The following is a 17,383-nucleotide window of genomic DNA, read 5'->3' as shown; positions in this document are numbered from 1 at the left end:
GGAAGCAAGCTGTCTTGTGCTTCATGCCAAAATCATTCTCCCCTTACAAAACCTAGTTTTTCCAGACAGCACTACTGTGCATCTATCTGTGCACTACTGAGTGGCTGTAGCTCACACATGACTTGATGTACTGAGTGCACAGCTACTTGGGTACACTGCCTGGTTCCCAGCAGGCACTGAAGAAGGAACGTCCCTTCCTCATCAGGAGTTGACAGCTGCTGAATCAGATATGAACACTTTAACATGAGAGACAGTAAGTTTGCCAGAGTCTGCTCCTCATTTCCTGATGAGTTAGACCTTATGAAGTCTTTGCTTTTCTCTGAAATTGGAATAAAGTGGACAGTTTAAATAACTCAGTGAACTGCATGAAGTGATACAGCCAGGACTCATGCATATGGACTTTGAAGAGGAAGGCCCAGCTAACCTGGCCTCTTCTCTCAGTTGGCAGTTATTTAAGGCTGTTTCTTCAAGAGCATTGTGGCATGTTACTGATGAGCACTGCCCACTTGTCAGTGACATCTATGTAGAAGGTGGCAGAAACAGATGAGTCAGTGCCAATAGAAGGGCCAGGCTGTCTAGGCACAGGAGTGGTTCTGCTGCTCTCCTTCCCAGCTAACTTGGCATTGCTCAAGTAGAGAGCCCTGGAATCCAAAACCCCTGCCCTGTGGTCCACGACAACACATCCTCACCTCCTTGGCATGGGACACATAACTAAGGTGGCATTTCAGAATCCACCCAACAAGAATCACTTTGTTCAGTACACCTGGCTTCTATATCTGAGGGCTTCTGCTTAGCTGCCCTGAGATGGTTACTGCTCATCTACTTCTAACTGCCTCCCCCATGAAATCTGATTTGCAGGCAGAGCATAGGGCTCCCTTTCCACACCTGGGCAAAAACACCTACCCTTCTTGCCTAGCAAGTTCAAGAGCCAGCAGTCAAGACGTGCAAGGGGTCATGGGCACTACACAGTCAAGGTGAGGTCTGTTTGTAACCACTACCAGTTCACCATTGTTCTAGATGGCCACACTGCCATGTGAACAGTAGTGTTTACCCAACACCATTTTGGCCACCCAGCACTCAACTGAGTAATTAGTATCTCTAGGGCCCCTGGAATTAAATCAGTTTCTCAGACTCTTCGTGGGCCATGAGTCCCTGTTGAAATCTTTTTAAAGCTCTGGATCTCCCCCTACAAAAACTGACCCAGTCATTCCCTCGATGCCTTCCTGTGCACCCCTTCATTACTGTCTGGTATCAGATCTTCCTGATAAATCCTTTAAAAGTAGGTGAAAAATCAGTATGGTTGCCTCTTAAAGATGGACTCTTCAAAAGGAAGTACTATGTAGTTCTTCAAAGCTGGCTGAGAACTGAGATCTTAGGAAAGCTGCAGTTAAGCAGGGGATCCAACATCTTTGTGGAGGGGACAATTTTTCATTTATCCAAAGCCTTACAGGGAATGTGGAAAATGATGCATAATATGCCCTTTGGTGTGAGGGAGGAGCATGGGACCCGGCTCCTGTGGAATGGCGGCACCAGGCAGGTGGAGGGGCAGGGTGCTGCAGAGGCTGCTTTGAGGACTCTTCCCTCAGCCTAGAGACAGTGGGTTGAACTCAGGGTCCACATTAAGAACAACTTCAGTGATTTAAAAAAAATGCAGATGTTTTTGTGTCTTTCTGAATCAGAATCTAGACAAAAGATCCCGGGCCCCAGTTTTCCGTATGAACCCAGGTGGAAACCCAGTGACCTCTAGGCCTTGCCATCCTATCCTACCATGTCCCTGAACACCATTTGGCAGTGCTGGCCATGGAAATGGCCAGAGTGAGACATGAGACTGCTCTGGGAAGGGTCCTGCCCCAGGGCTATCTTGGGTCTAAGCCTTCCCTGTTCAAAGGTCTGTTCTTGCTGCAAATGGTGGCACCAAGCTGCAGCAAGGAACAGAGTGGTTTTCATGTTGCCAGCTCCTTCTACATGCACGCTGCCATTCTGAACGGACTGCGCAGCAGCAGCTGCAGACAGCCATGGAAAGAGAAGACACCTGGAGTTGAAATTCTCATAATTTTAATGGTCAATAGCTTCTGGTTGGCTCTGGATGGTACAGCCAAACAATATACTTAAAGACCCCCACCCCCAAGCACGTTCACACCCCCTCAGCAGCAATGCTTACATTAACATTCCACTGCCCAGTCAGACTTCCATAGCCTCAGACTGCCTGTGGGTTACGGAAATCCACATCTTAGTGTGATGCGTTGAAAAAACCATTGGTACATTTGTGATCTGTGCTATTTTTTTTTTTTAAAATAACAAATATTAAACCAAACACCTCCCTGGGCTCCAATGCCTCACAGAGCAAAAATGTTACTGTGCAACCTGAATACTCTGTTGTCTCTTGTGGGCTGGGTTGTTTGCTTCTCTGTTCTACTGAAATCATACAGCGTAGAGTTCGTAAATCTTCTTTACACAGTACACCAGGGCAGCAAGTGCTATCGTATTGTGCAGTCTCTTTCTGTGCAAATCATCCTTCCGGACCAGCACCACTGGGGTGGAGGAAGTGAGTGTGTGCAGGGGCAGGCGGGACAGTTTATAGGCATCATACTCCACTTGGTACTTGCAGCAAGGGTCAAACTGCCAGGAGATTCCGTAGAGGGTGCAGCAGGCCAGGCTCAGCACACCAGCAGGCAGGGAGATGTAGTGGGAGTAATCTAAGGGCAGTGCCAATGGGGTGAAGAGGCAGGCAGTACCCGCCAGCACGGTGGTCTTGTGTAGACAGTTGCCTACAGTGATCCAGCGGGCAGTCTCATCGCCGATGCGGGTGGGCTCGATCACGATGTACTTGTACTGGGCTTCCAGGGCCTGCTCCAGCTCATACTCAAATTGGTCTTGTGCGTTCTCCCCGTTGTAGATCTCATGCACGATGTAACAGTCTGTGGCCGACAAGCTCACCCTTATGATGGAGAGGTGGGAGAAAGAGGAGAAGGTTAGGCTGGAAGCACTTACTGTTTCTTTACCAAGACACTGAGGGGAAGGCCACGGAGGGGAAGTCTGGGCCTCGGGCTCAGCAAAGAGCCTGAGCTCTTGAGGGTACCACATTTCACTTATGTTTTTATCTCTCTTAGAACCCAATATTCAAGATAATCAGTAGAGTTGTTTTTCTGAATGAACAAAATGGAACATAAAGAGTATCCTGATCTTTAAGATGACAACCTACAATATGTACTTGGTTTGGCAGTTAGCCTAAATGCAGTGGACAGAATAGACCCAAGGATACAATGATTTCAGCCCCGAATCACATTTACACACACACAACAGAAGCCCAAGATCAGCAAGATGAAATCTGCTCTTGGTTAATCAGGGTAATTGGCAGGAGGATTCTTCTTCGATGGAAACCTATAGACCCGAGACAGATGCCAGACACCTTGCCCTTTGCATGGTTCAAAAGCAGTCATCCTTTGCCTACAAAACACAAGGTAAATAGGGTTGCCTTCATATTGGGTGATTTGAGAACTAAACTCATCTAACCCCTGCAGGAGAACAAGCTGCACAAAGTCCTTCCCTAGGCCATTAACCCTAGCCCACTGCTTAGAAAAAAGAAGCCCTTTGATTTAATTAGGAAAGGCACTATCTCAAGAACAGTACTGACTCTGAAATTCAGAGGACGTTAAGGATCCCACGAGGGCCCCAGATGTGCCTGCCCATTCTGACTCTGTAGACCCAGTAAATGCTGCTCTTACTCACTAAGAAACACTGTTCACAAGACCCACTTCAAGTGGATGTGCTGCTGATATTTTCCCCTTGGGACTAGGGATGAGTGATAGGACCATCACAATGGAACCTTACTGAAGGCTCAGCTCCACATCAAGGCCAAACACCAGCAGTGACCATGGACCAAAAGGGCATTTTAGGTAGTTTCAGGATTCTCAGTCTGAGGGCTCTCTAGTGCAAACTTCCTATCCAGGGCAGAATCTTCACATACCCCCAAAAAGCAAACCTTATTACAGATCTGTACACACCTTGTCTCTGTCACTTGGCTTGTTTCAGCCTGTCCAGATCTTTCTAAATCTCTATACTGCCACCCTGCATACACTGTTTCTCCTAGTTTTGTGTTATCTGTTCATTTGAAAAGTCATCTTTAGCCTGCACTCTGAAAGGGGTGCTGCTAGGCACAGCTCTTGAGGCTGGATCAAGTTGCTTAATTCATATTACCACACTGTGCAGAGCCATTTTCTATCACATGCTGAGTGAAAAGCAGCCCCTTCCCCTCAGCAACCCCTGGTGCCCAGGCTGGTCAGACCATCACGAAGATGAGGAGGCTCCTCATGATCACTGTTCCCCCTGCCTAGGTTCACATCCCTTCCAACTGGGGTTCTGGATTAGTGAGCTGAGCCACACCATGGTGAACGTGGCCCACCCACCTGAGCTGCAACTATCCAACAAAAAGCACAGCCCTTACTGCTAACAGACACCAGGCCAGCAGCTGAGGGTTCAGTACATGCATACCATGTGGTCATTCAGAGTAAAGCCACAAGGGAGCTGGGCTTAGAGATTCCTGGTCAGTGAGTATGCACATTAGGGTCTAGTGAAGGCTTTTAAAACAAGGTTGCTCCCCAGAACTTCTGCTTTCAGCATTAAGGTAGCCCCAGCAATTACGTGTTAAGGGTGGTGGAAACTGAACTGTCACGGCAAACTTTAAAGAAAAAGGACAGGATTGGAGAAACCTGTTCTACAGAGCACTGAGTGCTCCTTCCAGTTATTATTCCCAGGCAGAATTCAGCATGGTAAAGCTACTTTTAAAAGCAAATAAGCAAATCTAAGAAGCAGTGTTTCACTCTGGTTGGATAAATGACTAATACTCTTGTGGTCACATTAGAAATGAAGTCATTGGGAATGGGCTAGCAGTACCACCAAGTGTAGGGTCCTCTAGAAGGGGGCCTTCACTCATAGGTGGAGTCACTTTAACAAAAGGCACTGGTGGGACTCAGGCAGAGGGCACTCTTTATCCTGAAAAGGTAACTGTAATTCATCTGGGCTCAGGGAAGCCTCCTAATTAAATCATAGGTCCTCATTAAACTGTGTGCACTGGGGAGAAGTTATTCCCTGTGGGTTGGACAAGAAGCTTCCTAAACATGAGATGCTGCCAAAATACCTTGCTACATATGCCAGTGGTCAGGGCTGCCTTCCTGGGACAGTTAATGAACCATTTCTGTAAGAACCCACCAGAACTTTATGAAATGGGAAAAGCTGGGTTCTCCTTTTGAAGGCCTTTATGGAGGTTTTCCATTTGGTTTTAATTCAGAGAGGTAAGAGGGAGAGTGTTTCAATTATTACTCCTAGGCAGGATTTAGCACTATAGAAACCACCTTTAGCAAACAAGCAAACCTAAGAGGAAGTCACATGAGACATTAAAGTCACTAATAAAAGGCTGACTAGCTCCCAGGCAGGAGCACTCCTGGCCCAGAGATTTCCTTTATGTTCTGAAGTCCATCAGCCAAGAGAGACAGAGGGGAGAGAACAAGAGAAAGGGAGGGGTCAAATCATGCATGATCTGTGAACTGCAGAGGTGGCACTTCCAAATCTGTTGCGTTCTGCTAGCTATCACAGTGAGACCAGAGGACAACTTGCTGCCATCCAAAGTGAGCTTTCTGGCCACAAAGTCCTCTGGAACACTCAAAGCAAAACGTAGGTGTTTAAGGTTGAGATTACAGAATGTTCTTGCCAAACTCCAAATCTACCTTAGTAGAGCAGTACCCTTCTCTTCCCAGCAGACTGTATTCATCCTAAATGTGAAATAAGTGCTAAGCACAATAATGCCAGTCGGAACTCCAGCAGCTGAACAGACCGCTTGCTCCATCTTAAACACATCAGTGGGCATACCCTACCTTGCCCCATCCCATGCTAACCGAGTCCCTCCTCAGCTCCCTGCTGACCTCTCCTCTGCAAGCCCAGCTGGTATCCATATGTACCCAGGCCCACCTTTGCCAGCCCATCCCAGGGGGAGGCTCCCTCCGGTTCCTCAGGCAAGTGTGGTAGGTAAGGGCATCTCCTATCATTTGTTAACACAGCTTAGTGTGTGTGTCCACTGGTCCCACCAAGTGGAAGTGAAGTACCATCTCACTACTGTCATCAGGTACACCCATTTTCAGCCCCAACAGCACAGGAGCAGACACGACTAGTTGTTACCTTGTGCCTTCATTGGCGGGCAGTCATGACCACCACAGCTCAGAGGAACATGAATAGACATGTACTCAGCCAGTACATACACCCTGAGACTGCGAAAGCATACTGTTTCCTGGAGCCCCCATATCTTACTGTGGTGTGGGCAAATCGCCTCACTCCTCTCCATCAACGTAAATGAACTTTCTGTAGTGTGAAGATGAGCATAAACACTCAAGTAACTTCCCAGGCACCTCCAGACAAGGCAGTCTTAGAAGCTGGACCAGCCAGCAGTGCCATAAACTCACAAAGTCCTTATATAAAGCGAAACCTGCTACACCCAATTCAGAAAAGAGATCCTTAGTTTCCACTGGGAAAGGATGAAATCTCAAGTCTAGAGATTTCTAGGATTCCTAATAATGTACAAGGAAGAAAATAGCCAGGTTCCAAACAAACATGGACACATAAGTAGGAGGTCCCCTTTGTTAGAGGCCACCTGCCAAGCAGCACCCACTCCTTTCCCCTGCGCTGACAGTGGGGTGTCATCTGCCCTGGAAAATGTAGGTTTTAAAGGCTGCCTGGACCACCAGATTCAGTTCTGCATGGTTGACATGAACTGTCACTTCAAAAACCTGGTAGCTGAGGACACCCAGGAGAAAGCCATGTCTACAGCCACCCAGCTACCCCATCGCCCACCCACGTATAGCTTGCTTTTGTTTCTGGGTCAAATGAAACCCAATTAAGAACTAGTTAGAAGATTGCCTTGAACCATTTTTGAGCATCACCATCCAACCCCTAATTTGAACTCTGGTACAGGAGAACAGAATTAAAGAACAAAAAAACCAAAAAACAGCTAAGTGGAACCTTTTGAGCCCTGGACTTACTACGAGACTGTATTTTTGCTTTTTCATTGCAGGTGTGAAATGACCAGTAAGACAGCGTAATAAAAAGTTAGTGTTTAAAAACAGAGAGAGCACTGATAATGGAAAAGTCTCTAAGAAATAGAAGTGACAAGGCAAGTACAGAACATTGTTTATGGTATGTGGTCTTTAGTATATTTTTTAAAAGGTATCCATTTGCTTTTATATGCATAAAACATTTCTGGACAGATATACAAAGACCTAAGAATTATGTCACTGGGGAGGGGAATGGAGTGGCTCTAGAAAGAAAAGGGGATCCCTTTTAAACAAAAAAGTTTTGAACCTTTAGTACTTACAGGACAGGGTTATTCTCCTAAACACCCTCTACCAGCACTGAGATTGTTTTGAATGTTGAGCCCTTAACTAGCACGTGGAGCAGGGCATGAACCTATCTGAGCTTGAGTGACTGCTACAGACACTGAACTTGTGACTAGAGCTCTTGAAACTGCCTCTTCTGCCTTCAACCAGGGTCAGCCTGAAGCCTGATACCTAAGACCCTCCTCTCCTCTTCTCTGAATCTCCTCTGGTGACACTCGAGAAACACTGGCTTTCCAGCAAAAAGGTGGCCTATGAGGGATCACAGAACAAACTCCATTTCCTCCAGGATCTGGGCGCCTCATGGTCCCTCATACCATAGCAAAATCGGTCTCAAATGAACCTGGGATTGCAGAAGTCTCAAACATGGGATCCCAAAGTCTTGAGACACCTCCCCAAGTCAGAGCTGTACAAGAATGTTCAGAGCAACATTGTTTGATGAAACAAAAAATTATTGATGGAAGACGAATAGTGACATCCTCCACAAGAGTGAAAATGGAGTCAGAGTTGTGCAACTGAGTCCCTTACATGTAAGATAGAGGGGAAAACAGGTATAAAACACATGCAGATGGTCATTGCACATACATAATTCAAAAGCATAGAAAACTAAAGGATGTGCTATTGAGGAATGTTTTCATATACAGTAACTATGCAGAAAATCAGGGGAATGACAGACAATTCAGGAGCGAGGTGGCTTCGGCCTGGGAGGAGGGACATGTGGACCAGGTTAATGCTAGTTTTCTACTTCTTAAGCTGAGTGGTGAGCACACAGGTTTTCTAATTTTTAATTATGGTAAAATACACATAACAAAATTTACTACCTTAACTAGTAAGTGTACAGTTCAGTAATGTTAAGTATATTCACAATATTGTGCAAACAATCTCCAGAACTTCTTCATCTTACAAAACTAAAACTCTTTACCCATTAAGCAATAACTCTCACCCTACACCACCCTGATCATTCTACTTTCTATCTCTATGAATGTGACTATTCTAGGTATCTCATGTAAGTGGAATCATACAGTCTCTGTCCTTCTGTGACTGGCTTATTTCACCTGACATAATGTTTTCAAGGTTCATCCATGTTATATAGCATGTGTCCATTTCCTTCCTTTTTAAGGATCAATAATATCCCAATGTATGTATAAACCACATTTTATTTGTCCATTCATCCACTGATGGACATTTATTTCCACTTTCTAGCTGTAGTGAATAATACTATGAATATAGGTATACAAATATGTTTGAGTCCCTTTCAATATCTTTGGATATATACCTAGAAATGGAATTGTGGGTTCACACAGTAATTCTATTTTTCCTTTTTTGAGGAACCACTATACTGTTTTCCACAGCAGCTGTACCATTTTACATTCCCACCATCAGTGCAGCAGGGTTCCAATTTCTCACATCCTCACCAACACTTATGTTTTTTTCCCATTATCCACATTCTCGATAGCACTGTTTTGTTTTTAATAGTAGGCTTCCTGATGAGTGTGAGGTGGTAACTCGTAATATGTACTTTTTTAGTGACAGCTTTACTGAGATATAATTCATACCCCATACAATTCGCCCATTTAAAGTGTACAATTCCAAGGCTCAGCACTTTCACCAAGTTGTGCAAAGAACACCACAATCAATTTTAGATCATTTGTATTATCCCAAGAAGAAACCCATCACTCTGCATGTCTTCCAGCCCTTCTATCCCTTGGCAATCGCTAATCTACTTCTTGACTCTCTGGGTTGGCCTATTATGGACATTTAATATACATGCAATCATATAGTACACTGGCTTTTGTGACTGTCTTCTTTTATTTAACATATTTTCAAGGGTCATACATATGGTAGTAAGTTAATGACTTTTCACACTCAGAAATATACTTTTGATAGGTTTAACATATAATTTTTAAAAATCCAAGACAAACTATCTGGGGGGTTATCAAAGGTGCTATACATGATAAAAGGTCAGTAACAGTTTTCTCTGGATGGTGGTCTAACAGCTGACTTTTAAATTTTATTTTTCTTCATTCTTTTTTGTATATAAAAAAATTAAATGTGCTCCTTTTATAATGGAAAAATTATAAACCTTTTCTTAAGAAAAATGCTGTTCAATAGCTCTGTATCCCCTGGGGTGAAGAGACCAGAGACATGGGCCCTCCACAGCCGAAGACAGCAGTAGACACCCAACTTCCACTCCAGCAGCTCCTGGGTGCCTGCAAAGAAGCCTGTGCTTTCGGGGAACAAGCCCACCATTGCAGCCAGGTCTGAGTGGAGGCGGCTTCTCATTGCTGAGGTGTCCTGCCAGTGAGCGTGAGGACAATTCCATTTCCATGTTTTACTCAAGCAAGCACTGGCCAAACTGTCCTGCAAGCCACCATCCTTTTCTGGTCACACTAGAACCAGAACCAAATCTAACTATAGTGGAAGCACTTGCTTTAGGCCCACTTCCTGGAGCAGGCCCTGGGGTCACAAGCAGGACTGAGGTGTGAGCTCCCACCTGAAATACAAAAGGCTGTTGACTTCAAGCTCCTTTAAAGCAGAGAATGTACTTTCATCATGGTATCCCCAGCACTGGGCCTGAATGTGACAGGTTCCCAATAGACATTCGTGTAACTACATTTGAAATGAGTGACGGGAGAAAAAAAAACAATTACAGAAATTAAGAGAACCGGTGACTGAAAAATTAAACTAAGTCCATATGCTATGTTGCTTTCCACCTAATAAGCATGTACTCACTTGATCACCTATGACATGTGAGGTGCTGGACTCTACTTCTACTCCCATCTGTAGGAAAACTCACTTTTGGCTAACCAAAAATTGCTTGCTTCCTCAGGAGCCAAAGAAAGCAGTAAAATTCTATGCTATGGATTTAAAGGCCAGTTAGAACAAAAAGACACATGCATGTTGCCCCAAATACTGAAAACAGTTCCATACAGGCCAAAGAACTTCTGTAGGGCACCTGGCATTTTTATCTACTTCAAAAAAAGCAAGGGCAAGAGAATACTTTCCTCCTCCGTGTTCTGGTAACTGGGCAGCATTCTGCTTTGTGAACAAGAACACAGTACCCCAAATGTGGGAGCAAAGAGGCCTGGATTCAAGTTCCCTCTCAATCAATCACTGGCTTTGTCCACGGGCAAACCTCCTTGCTGCTCTGAGCCAGCTTCCCTGGTGTCAAATGGGGCAAAAGCTCTAGCTCTCCCAGAGTGCTTCAGGGAAGACAGGATGGGGTTTGCGTGTGCAAACCAAAGTGACAGCTGCAAAGCACCACCCAGTTTAAAGTCCATGCAGCTGTTGAAATTAATTAAAATTAAGTAAACTGAAACATTCAGTTCCTCAGACACGAGCTACGTTTCAAATGCTTGATAGCCATATATAATTAAATGGCTGCCCTAATGGACAGCCCTGAGCTAAACTGTTATGACTACTATGTGATTACTGGCTTTTCTAAGAACTCAGTGGCCCATAATGTTGCTGCTAGCACCAGGGACAGAACACAGTGGCAGCTGAGAGGTTCCTGTGTGTGCTCACTCTGTGTAGTATTTTCCACGTCCTCCCACTGCCCTCACTCACTGAGGAGCATGTATATACACACACCCACACTCCCCTCCACCCCAGCACACACACACAGCCCACCCCACCCCCCACAGGCCCAGAGTAGAGAAGCCCAACTCAGGCTTGGCTTCAGCCTCCTCCTCACCTTCCTGGACATAAGACATCCCTCTTTTCTTCAGAAAGTTGAGCCTGAATTGGAATGTGGTCTAAAGCTGGGGTCCCCAACCCCCCGGACCATGGACCCATACCGGTCCATGGTCTGTCAGGAATGGGGCTGCACAGCAGGAGGCAAGCGAAGCTTCATCTGTATTTGCAGCTGCTCCCCAGCACTCCCCAGCACCAGCATCACCTCCTCAGCTCCACTTCAGATCATCAGGGATTAGATTCTCATAGGAGCATCAGTCTCTGGTGCCAAAAAGTTGGGGACCTCTGGCTAAAGGACTAAACCACAGAGGTACAAGTTATTGCAACTGGAATCCAGACTGGTTGATTGAATCAAGGAAAACAGAAATTCATGCCAAAAAGGATGAACCACAGCAGATCCTAACCTATAATATCCAATTTCTGAAATCAGAACATGTATGACTCCACCTTCTGGTAGTCAGCTGAGTGGGACCCAGCACCCTCAGAGCTATACACTTACAGACTTGGGTGCAGATGCTGTGCCTGTAAGGCTCGTCCCGACCAGAAGGAAACAAACATTTCCACCAAACACTAGAGCCAAAACAGTTCTTCTTCAAGGGAAATAAAACACCCTAAACCCCTGGCAGTCCTCAGCAATAAAAGGAAAGGATCAGATCAAAACAAGGGAAATGTGTGCTCCCTGCCCACATGGCTTGTAGACGATCTGTTCAGCTGGACTGGGAACTAAACCCTCCACTGGCAACCCAGGACCAAATCCGTCTGATTCACATATAAAAGGAAAGCTGTCAAAGGATCAAGTCCTGAGGAGTAAAGCTGGCTACAGAAGATATAGAAGTAATCCCCAGGTACTGGCTGCCTAAAAACACTGGAGCAGATGGCTGCACAAGCCAGGGGAGGGTCAGGCCACAAAAAGTGATTTTACCCTAAAACCTGAGCAATTAGTCCAGCGTGCTCAGCCCTTTAAACAGTGCTGCTGCCTCAAATCATAATTAGAATCAGATCAAATACACCGTCACGTGATGATAAAAACAGGAACTGGGAAACTTGGCTATACTCACATTCCAACAATCACGGAGAACTCAGGGGTGCTCAGGGGCCCTGAGGAAGTGAAGACAAGCGGTACAAGGAGACAGGTGGACCGTCTGTGAGCTGGTCCGGGTTACCACTCAAGTGGCAGAACACACAGATACCTGCACTGTGCTTTCCTAGATGGGCAAGTGTGTCTCAAAGACGCCGACAGGACAAGTGGCAATCTGTTTCGTGAGCTCGCTGCCAGTGTGCTGAATTTTGGACAAGAATTCAGGTTACAGCTCAGAGTCTGATGTTCTTCATTACAAACACTGTTGATTCCCTAGATTTAATGGAGTGGAGAGAAAAATCAACATGCAAGCAGCTTTCATTTTGCTATTTCCACCCCTCTCTTATTTCAGTCTAGACCATCACTGTTCTCTCAATAGAACTTTCTGCAATGATGGATATGTTCTGTATCTGTGCTATCCAATAGGGTAGTCACAGCCACATATGGCTACCAAGAACATAAAATGTGGCTAGTATGACTGATGAGCTGAATTTTTCATTTTAATTTTAATTAACTTCCACATGTGACGAGTGGCCACCGAATTAATACAGCTCTAAACTCAAGAACTAGGTTCTAAACTCAACCATCATTAATACACAGCTGATGGCAGTAATTCTTGTAGACAATGTGGCACCAGGCAGGGCCTTTAAATACAAGGCATGCTTTAGAGTTTGCAGCCACTGGCAAATCTGGAAAGTTTGCCCAAAGCATTGCTCTGTTCTAGCTCTTGCCCTAAACCAGGCCATGTTTCGTTCAGTTTCAGCATAAAGCACTTTCCAACCAAGTATGTGCAGCAACTAGGGAAAGTGATCTTATAATGTGGAGCTGAGATCTGAGCACAAATGTGACATGGAACAAAGTCATTTAAAGAGCCATAAACAGCCTATTTCAGTCACAAGAACCGATAGACTGGGGCCTCATAATCTGTGGTCCTTGCCAATCAATTAACCCAGCCTGCCCCACCCAAACAGTCTTCCCAACCACTGAGCAGGAATTGAGTTGTGCCCAGAAATTAGCTAGCTGGCGTTGTTGGGGTGTGGGGAGAAGGCAGTATGTTTCCAGCCCCTGCTCAGCATGGGAGGCTTTTAGACAAACTATGCTTTCCAACAGAGTACAGCTAGGGCCTTATAGCAAAGGCAAAGGAGTCCCAGTGTGTCACATATATACCCCCTCTTCCGCCACAATGAGTTATCTGGAAGCAAGACAGATGGTGCAATCAAGGGGGTACCCCCCTCCACAGGGAATTATCTGGGAGGAGCGACGGTGTCACCCAAACCTCAAAATCAGATGCCCCATTCCTGTCTAATACACAACATCTGCATGTGTGAGCGTAAACTTCAGTTTCAGGCCAATGGTTGCAACTTGAACACCTAAGGAGACCAGGCAGGAAAGAAACTGCAATGAGTGAGTCAAGCTGTCAGGTGATGAATGATGAACTAGAAAGCACTTGAACTGACCAAAAAAGTCAGCCACTATTCAGCTTTTCGAGGAGAGTGTTCTGTGAAAATTTTCAATTTATAAACCCGGCAACTGATTTAAATCTCTTAAAAACGGAGGGTCAACAATCAAGGACTGGATTCAGCCTATAGGCTGCTGGTTTGCAAACTCAGATTTGAATTAATGATTATCCTGAACCAAGGAGAAAAAAAATCCCCAATATCTAATTTTTTAAATCAGTAAAGGTTTAACAGTCCCTGTATGATGACTGAGGCATCCCCATTTGGCCCTTTCAGTTGTTTTTATCCAAAGAGGAGGTATGAATGCCTTTCTCTCTGATACTCTAATTTTCCTTAACTGGTTATTTTCTATTACTAAAGGACTAATGTTCACATTAAAGACCTTGAAAATATTTACTAGTTTCTAAGGCCATCTGGAAATCATCAACGTCTCTTTATTTACTTCCTACCCGCCAATCTACGAAATACAAGGTGGGAGTTGGAAAAACAAAAGTATCTGCTTGCCATTCACTGCTTTTTCTGGGAAGAGTAAATGCAGAACGGCCAATGCTGGATAACTCTGAGCTCAAGAATAAAATGCAAGCTAAAGGAGGTCTGTCCATAGCAACTATCAAACACGAAGAATTTTCTGGACTGGGAAAACTATCTGAAGGAAACTGCGATGAATATGAGATAGAATCAGAGAAAAGGAATAATGCGGGGTAAAGTTGTTGACAGAAAGGAGAAGAGAACACGTTTAACAGTCTTCACCAAAAAGACAAAAAATGCACACAAGAAACTCATTTCTTGCTAACCTCTGCTACGCCGTAACAGAATCGACAGTTTAGTCCAGGTGACTCCACCAATAGACATCCTTTCCCAAACTTCTAGTAGATTAACAGCTTCTAATGGCTTCTATTGGCTGAAATGGCTTTCCAAACGCAAAAACGGTAAAAGTACTCCAATCTAATAACCTAGAAATCAGTTCGCCAAATAGAGATCCATTTGGAAGAAACAAGCTCCTAACTCCCGATCCACACACCATTCATTAAGAAAGGTCACTTTTAAGGACTTCCAAGACAGGGGAGCTTGCAGAAAACCTTCAAAAAGTCCTAAGAATCATCTCGAGGAAGCGGCCGGCTCTCGGTCAGAAACACAACTGGGGAAGGTTAAGACTACCTCCAGTAACGTGGAGATCGCACTTCCCTTCCTGCAGCAGGCCCGCTCGGTGAAGAGTTCCTTCTCCCTCTCAGGAGCCACTCCTCGCCAAGTCCGGGGCCACGGCCGAGATGGCCCACGTGTAGCCAGGAGTGGGAGCCTCGAACGCCGCACGGCCCCGCGGGCAGCTGGGCGGACTCCTTGGGCCTGCGCGGAGCCCCGGTCCACTCCGCGCCACCCGGCCTCCATCTCGGCCCAGACCCTATACGACCGCGACCCACCTCGCCGGACCCCGTCCTTGCCCCCTCCCTTGCCCCCTCCCTGGCCCCCTCCCTTGAACACACCGTGGAGACCGCTTTGGCCCGGCTCAACTGGGCGCCGGTTTCCACCCGGATCCCGAATGGGCCCGGATTGGAACCCCGCGTGCCCGGCGGGGGGACGGGAGGGTGAGTGGGCGAGAAGGAGCCAGGGAATTAAAGCAGAGAGAGCGCAGCAGCCCCAAGAGGCCTCACTGGCTCACCAGCTCCTGAGTCACACACCCTGGGGAAGCAACAAGCCGCCGAATCTCACCTCTCCCGGGCGCTGCTGCCGCTGCTGCTCGGGCCAAGGCGCCTCCTTCCCCACGCGGCCATCTTGGAGACACACTGCTCGCAAATGTCTCGCGCCAAGGCAGCCTTGGGCTAGCGAGCGGACGGAAGGGAAATGTAGTCCGGGCTGCATCCCAGGACAGCTCGAGAGGTGGAAACTGAGCCCCTCTAGACTACAATGCCCACAATGCACTACGTACTGGAAAGCCCCGCCTCCTCGAAGTTGCCTGGAAAATGTAGTCCTCACATTGGGAGGCGTGCGAGAACCGTCCTGGGCAGAGACCTATTCAGCGTTCCTATTTAGAAATTGAAATCCCCAAAGTTCACAACCTGGTAGTCACAGGTACCCACCCACGAGTACGTCCGGGGTTTCGAGATCAAGAAGCTGAAGGAGAGTGGAAAAGAAAGCGACTACAACTCCCAGAGCGCCGCACGGGAGGCGTCCTGGAGTTGCCCTTTGCGGCCGCTGAGACGGCGCCGTGCTTTCCTTGCTCCTATTCTGCCGCTTTTAGCTGGGCACCTCGGGTTCGCCCTCTGCGAAGGCGGCCTGACGTGCCCTTGACAGTCGTGTATGACTGTTAAGGTCACCGAGGGGTAGAAGGCGCACCCATGCCCTCTCGGAGGCAGTCGCTGCTCCCGCTCCATTCCCCCAAATTTTCGACTCCAGGGACACTTTGGAGACAAGACAGACTGGGTCTCTGCTTGCAGGCGGTCGGAAGTTTGAAAGCGAAGAGCTTCAACATGTGATCATTGCTATGTAAGAAATAGGGTTCTGTGATAGAGAAAAGCCCATTTTAGATAGGGCCAGTAGGCCCTGACACACACCCGACTCAGGTCCTGGCCGCAGTTACATGAACATAATCTCATATTTCGGTGTCTTTGAAGGGATATGCTGGGCGAATCATCTCACCTGACTAGAGCCCTTGCCTAGGACCTATCATTTTCTTGCCTGGACACTGCCATAGAGTCAGAGTCGGTATGCACTAAACCCAGTGATTCCTAGATGCCACTCCCTCAGACCCGTTGGCTATTTTGGGGGATCCTTTTCAGTTTTTGAACTTCTAGTCCCTCTTCTGCTTTCCAGAGGCAATGTTGGTCCCATAAATATTTGTGCAACTCATACCGAAATCTGCTCCAGATTCACAAATAGGAAGAAGCACGGCGCTTGCTCCTGACATCCAAGTCTGGGGAAACTTTGACAAGCCAGGGCAAGAGGACTGTCAGGTGTAGATGCAACTCATCATTGAGGCTTCCTCAGGGTTTTCCTCCAGCTCACATTCTACAGTAGTTTTAAATGTTGGAAAATCTCTGTTCCTCATTACCTACAAGACAAAATAAACTCCTTAGAAGAATGTAAAGCCCCTCTGTAGCTTGGAGTTTGCCTACGTCTCTAGTTTCAACTGCCTCTCTTTCCTGCCCAGAATTTTCCAGGCTACCATTGCAGAAGGTTTGTAGGTCCCTAAATGTACTATGCTTTCCTTAAAATGCCTTTTTCTCCCAGTCAGCTATGTTTCCAGACCTTGGGCCCGTCTAATCCCTCAGAAGTACATACCTGTTCTTCCTGTTGGGTCACACAAATCAACAAGCACCAATGTGTAGCATGTGCTAGAGACCTCTGAACAATTACCATGTTGCCTTGTAACTACCTACAGATAGGTCTGTTTTCTCTGGATCAGTGTTGTGATTAAAAGGGTTTCTAGGGATTCTGGAACTGCTAGGTTTGAAGCCTGACTCCATACTCTGATCTGAGGCTGTTTGCATATGACCTCTGTTCTCAGCTTCCTTGTTTGTAATATGGGGTGATATCAATACCTCTCGTTAGAGCAGTGTCCCGCCCGCGGGACCGGTTATTTGGTGGGAGAACCGAGGAGAACCCAACCTAAAGAAAAGAGGGGTAACACGGACGAGAGAAAAGAGTGGAGGCAAGACAGTATTCTGATCAAGCCTCAAATTTTATTTTACAAAGCAGCTATATTTATACAGCAAGAACAAAGGGGGGCAGGCAAAAGGGACTTGTCACAATATAATTGGTCTTCAGCTGGTGCTATGGGG

At 46.4% G+C, this 17,383-nt stretch overlaps 1 protein-coding gene across 5 annotated transcripts; it reads right to left on the bottom strand.

The window, feature by feature from the left end:
• Positions 1-2,038: 2,038 nt before the first annotated feature.
• TMEM11 (transmembrane protein 11) lies at positions 2,039-15,543 on the bottom strand. 5 transcript variants are annotated; one of them, XM_036222305.1, is made up of 3 exons: positions 15,315-15,479; positions 12,263-12,423; positions 2,039-2,938 (listed from the first exon to the last, which is right to left on the bottom strand). In XM_036222305.1, exons 1-3 carry the CDS (start codon positions 15,462-15,464, stop codon positions 2,422-2,424), a joined length of 828 nt encoding a protein of 275 aa, XP_036078198.1. In that variant the 5' UTR covers positions 15,465-15,479; the 3' UTR covers positions 2,039-2,421. The 5 variants fall into 5 exon arrangements, with proteins under 5 accessions (XP_036078198.1, XP_015993091.1, XP_015993089.1 ...); XM_016137605.1 differs by having other exon boundaries at positions 12,131-12,423; positions 15,315-15,385; XM_016137603.2 differs by lacking the exon at positions 12,263-12,423 and having other exon boundaries at positions 15,315-15,543.
• Positions 15,544-17,383: the final 1,840 nt, after the last annotated feature.

Source organism: Rousettus aegyptiacus, unplaced genomic scaffold, assembly GCF_014176215.1.
Source record: "Rousettus aegyptiacus isolate mRouAeg1 unplaced genomic scaffold, mRouAeg1.p scaffold_m13_p_6, whole genome shotgun sequence".
In the NCBI taxonomy this organism is placed as follows: domain Eukaryota; kingdom Metazoa; phylum Chordata; class Mammalia; order Chiroptera; family Pteropodidae; genus Rousettus; species Rousettus aegyptiacus.
The sequence above is the reverse complement of the archived record's forward strand: the minus strand, read 5'-3'. Positions and strand labels throughout refer to the sequence as shown.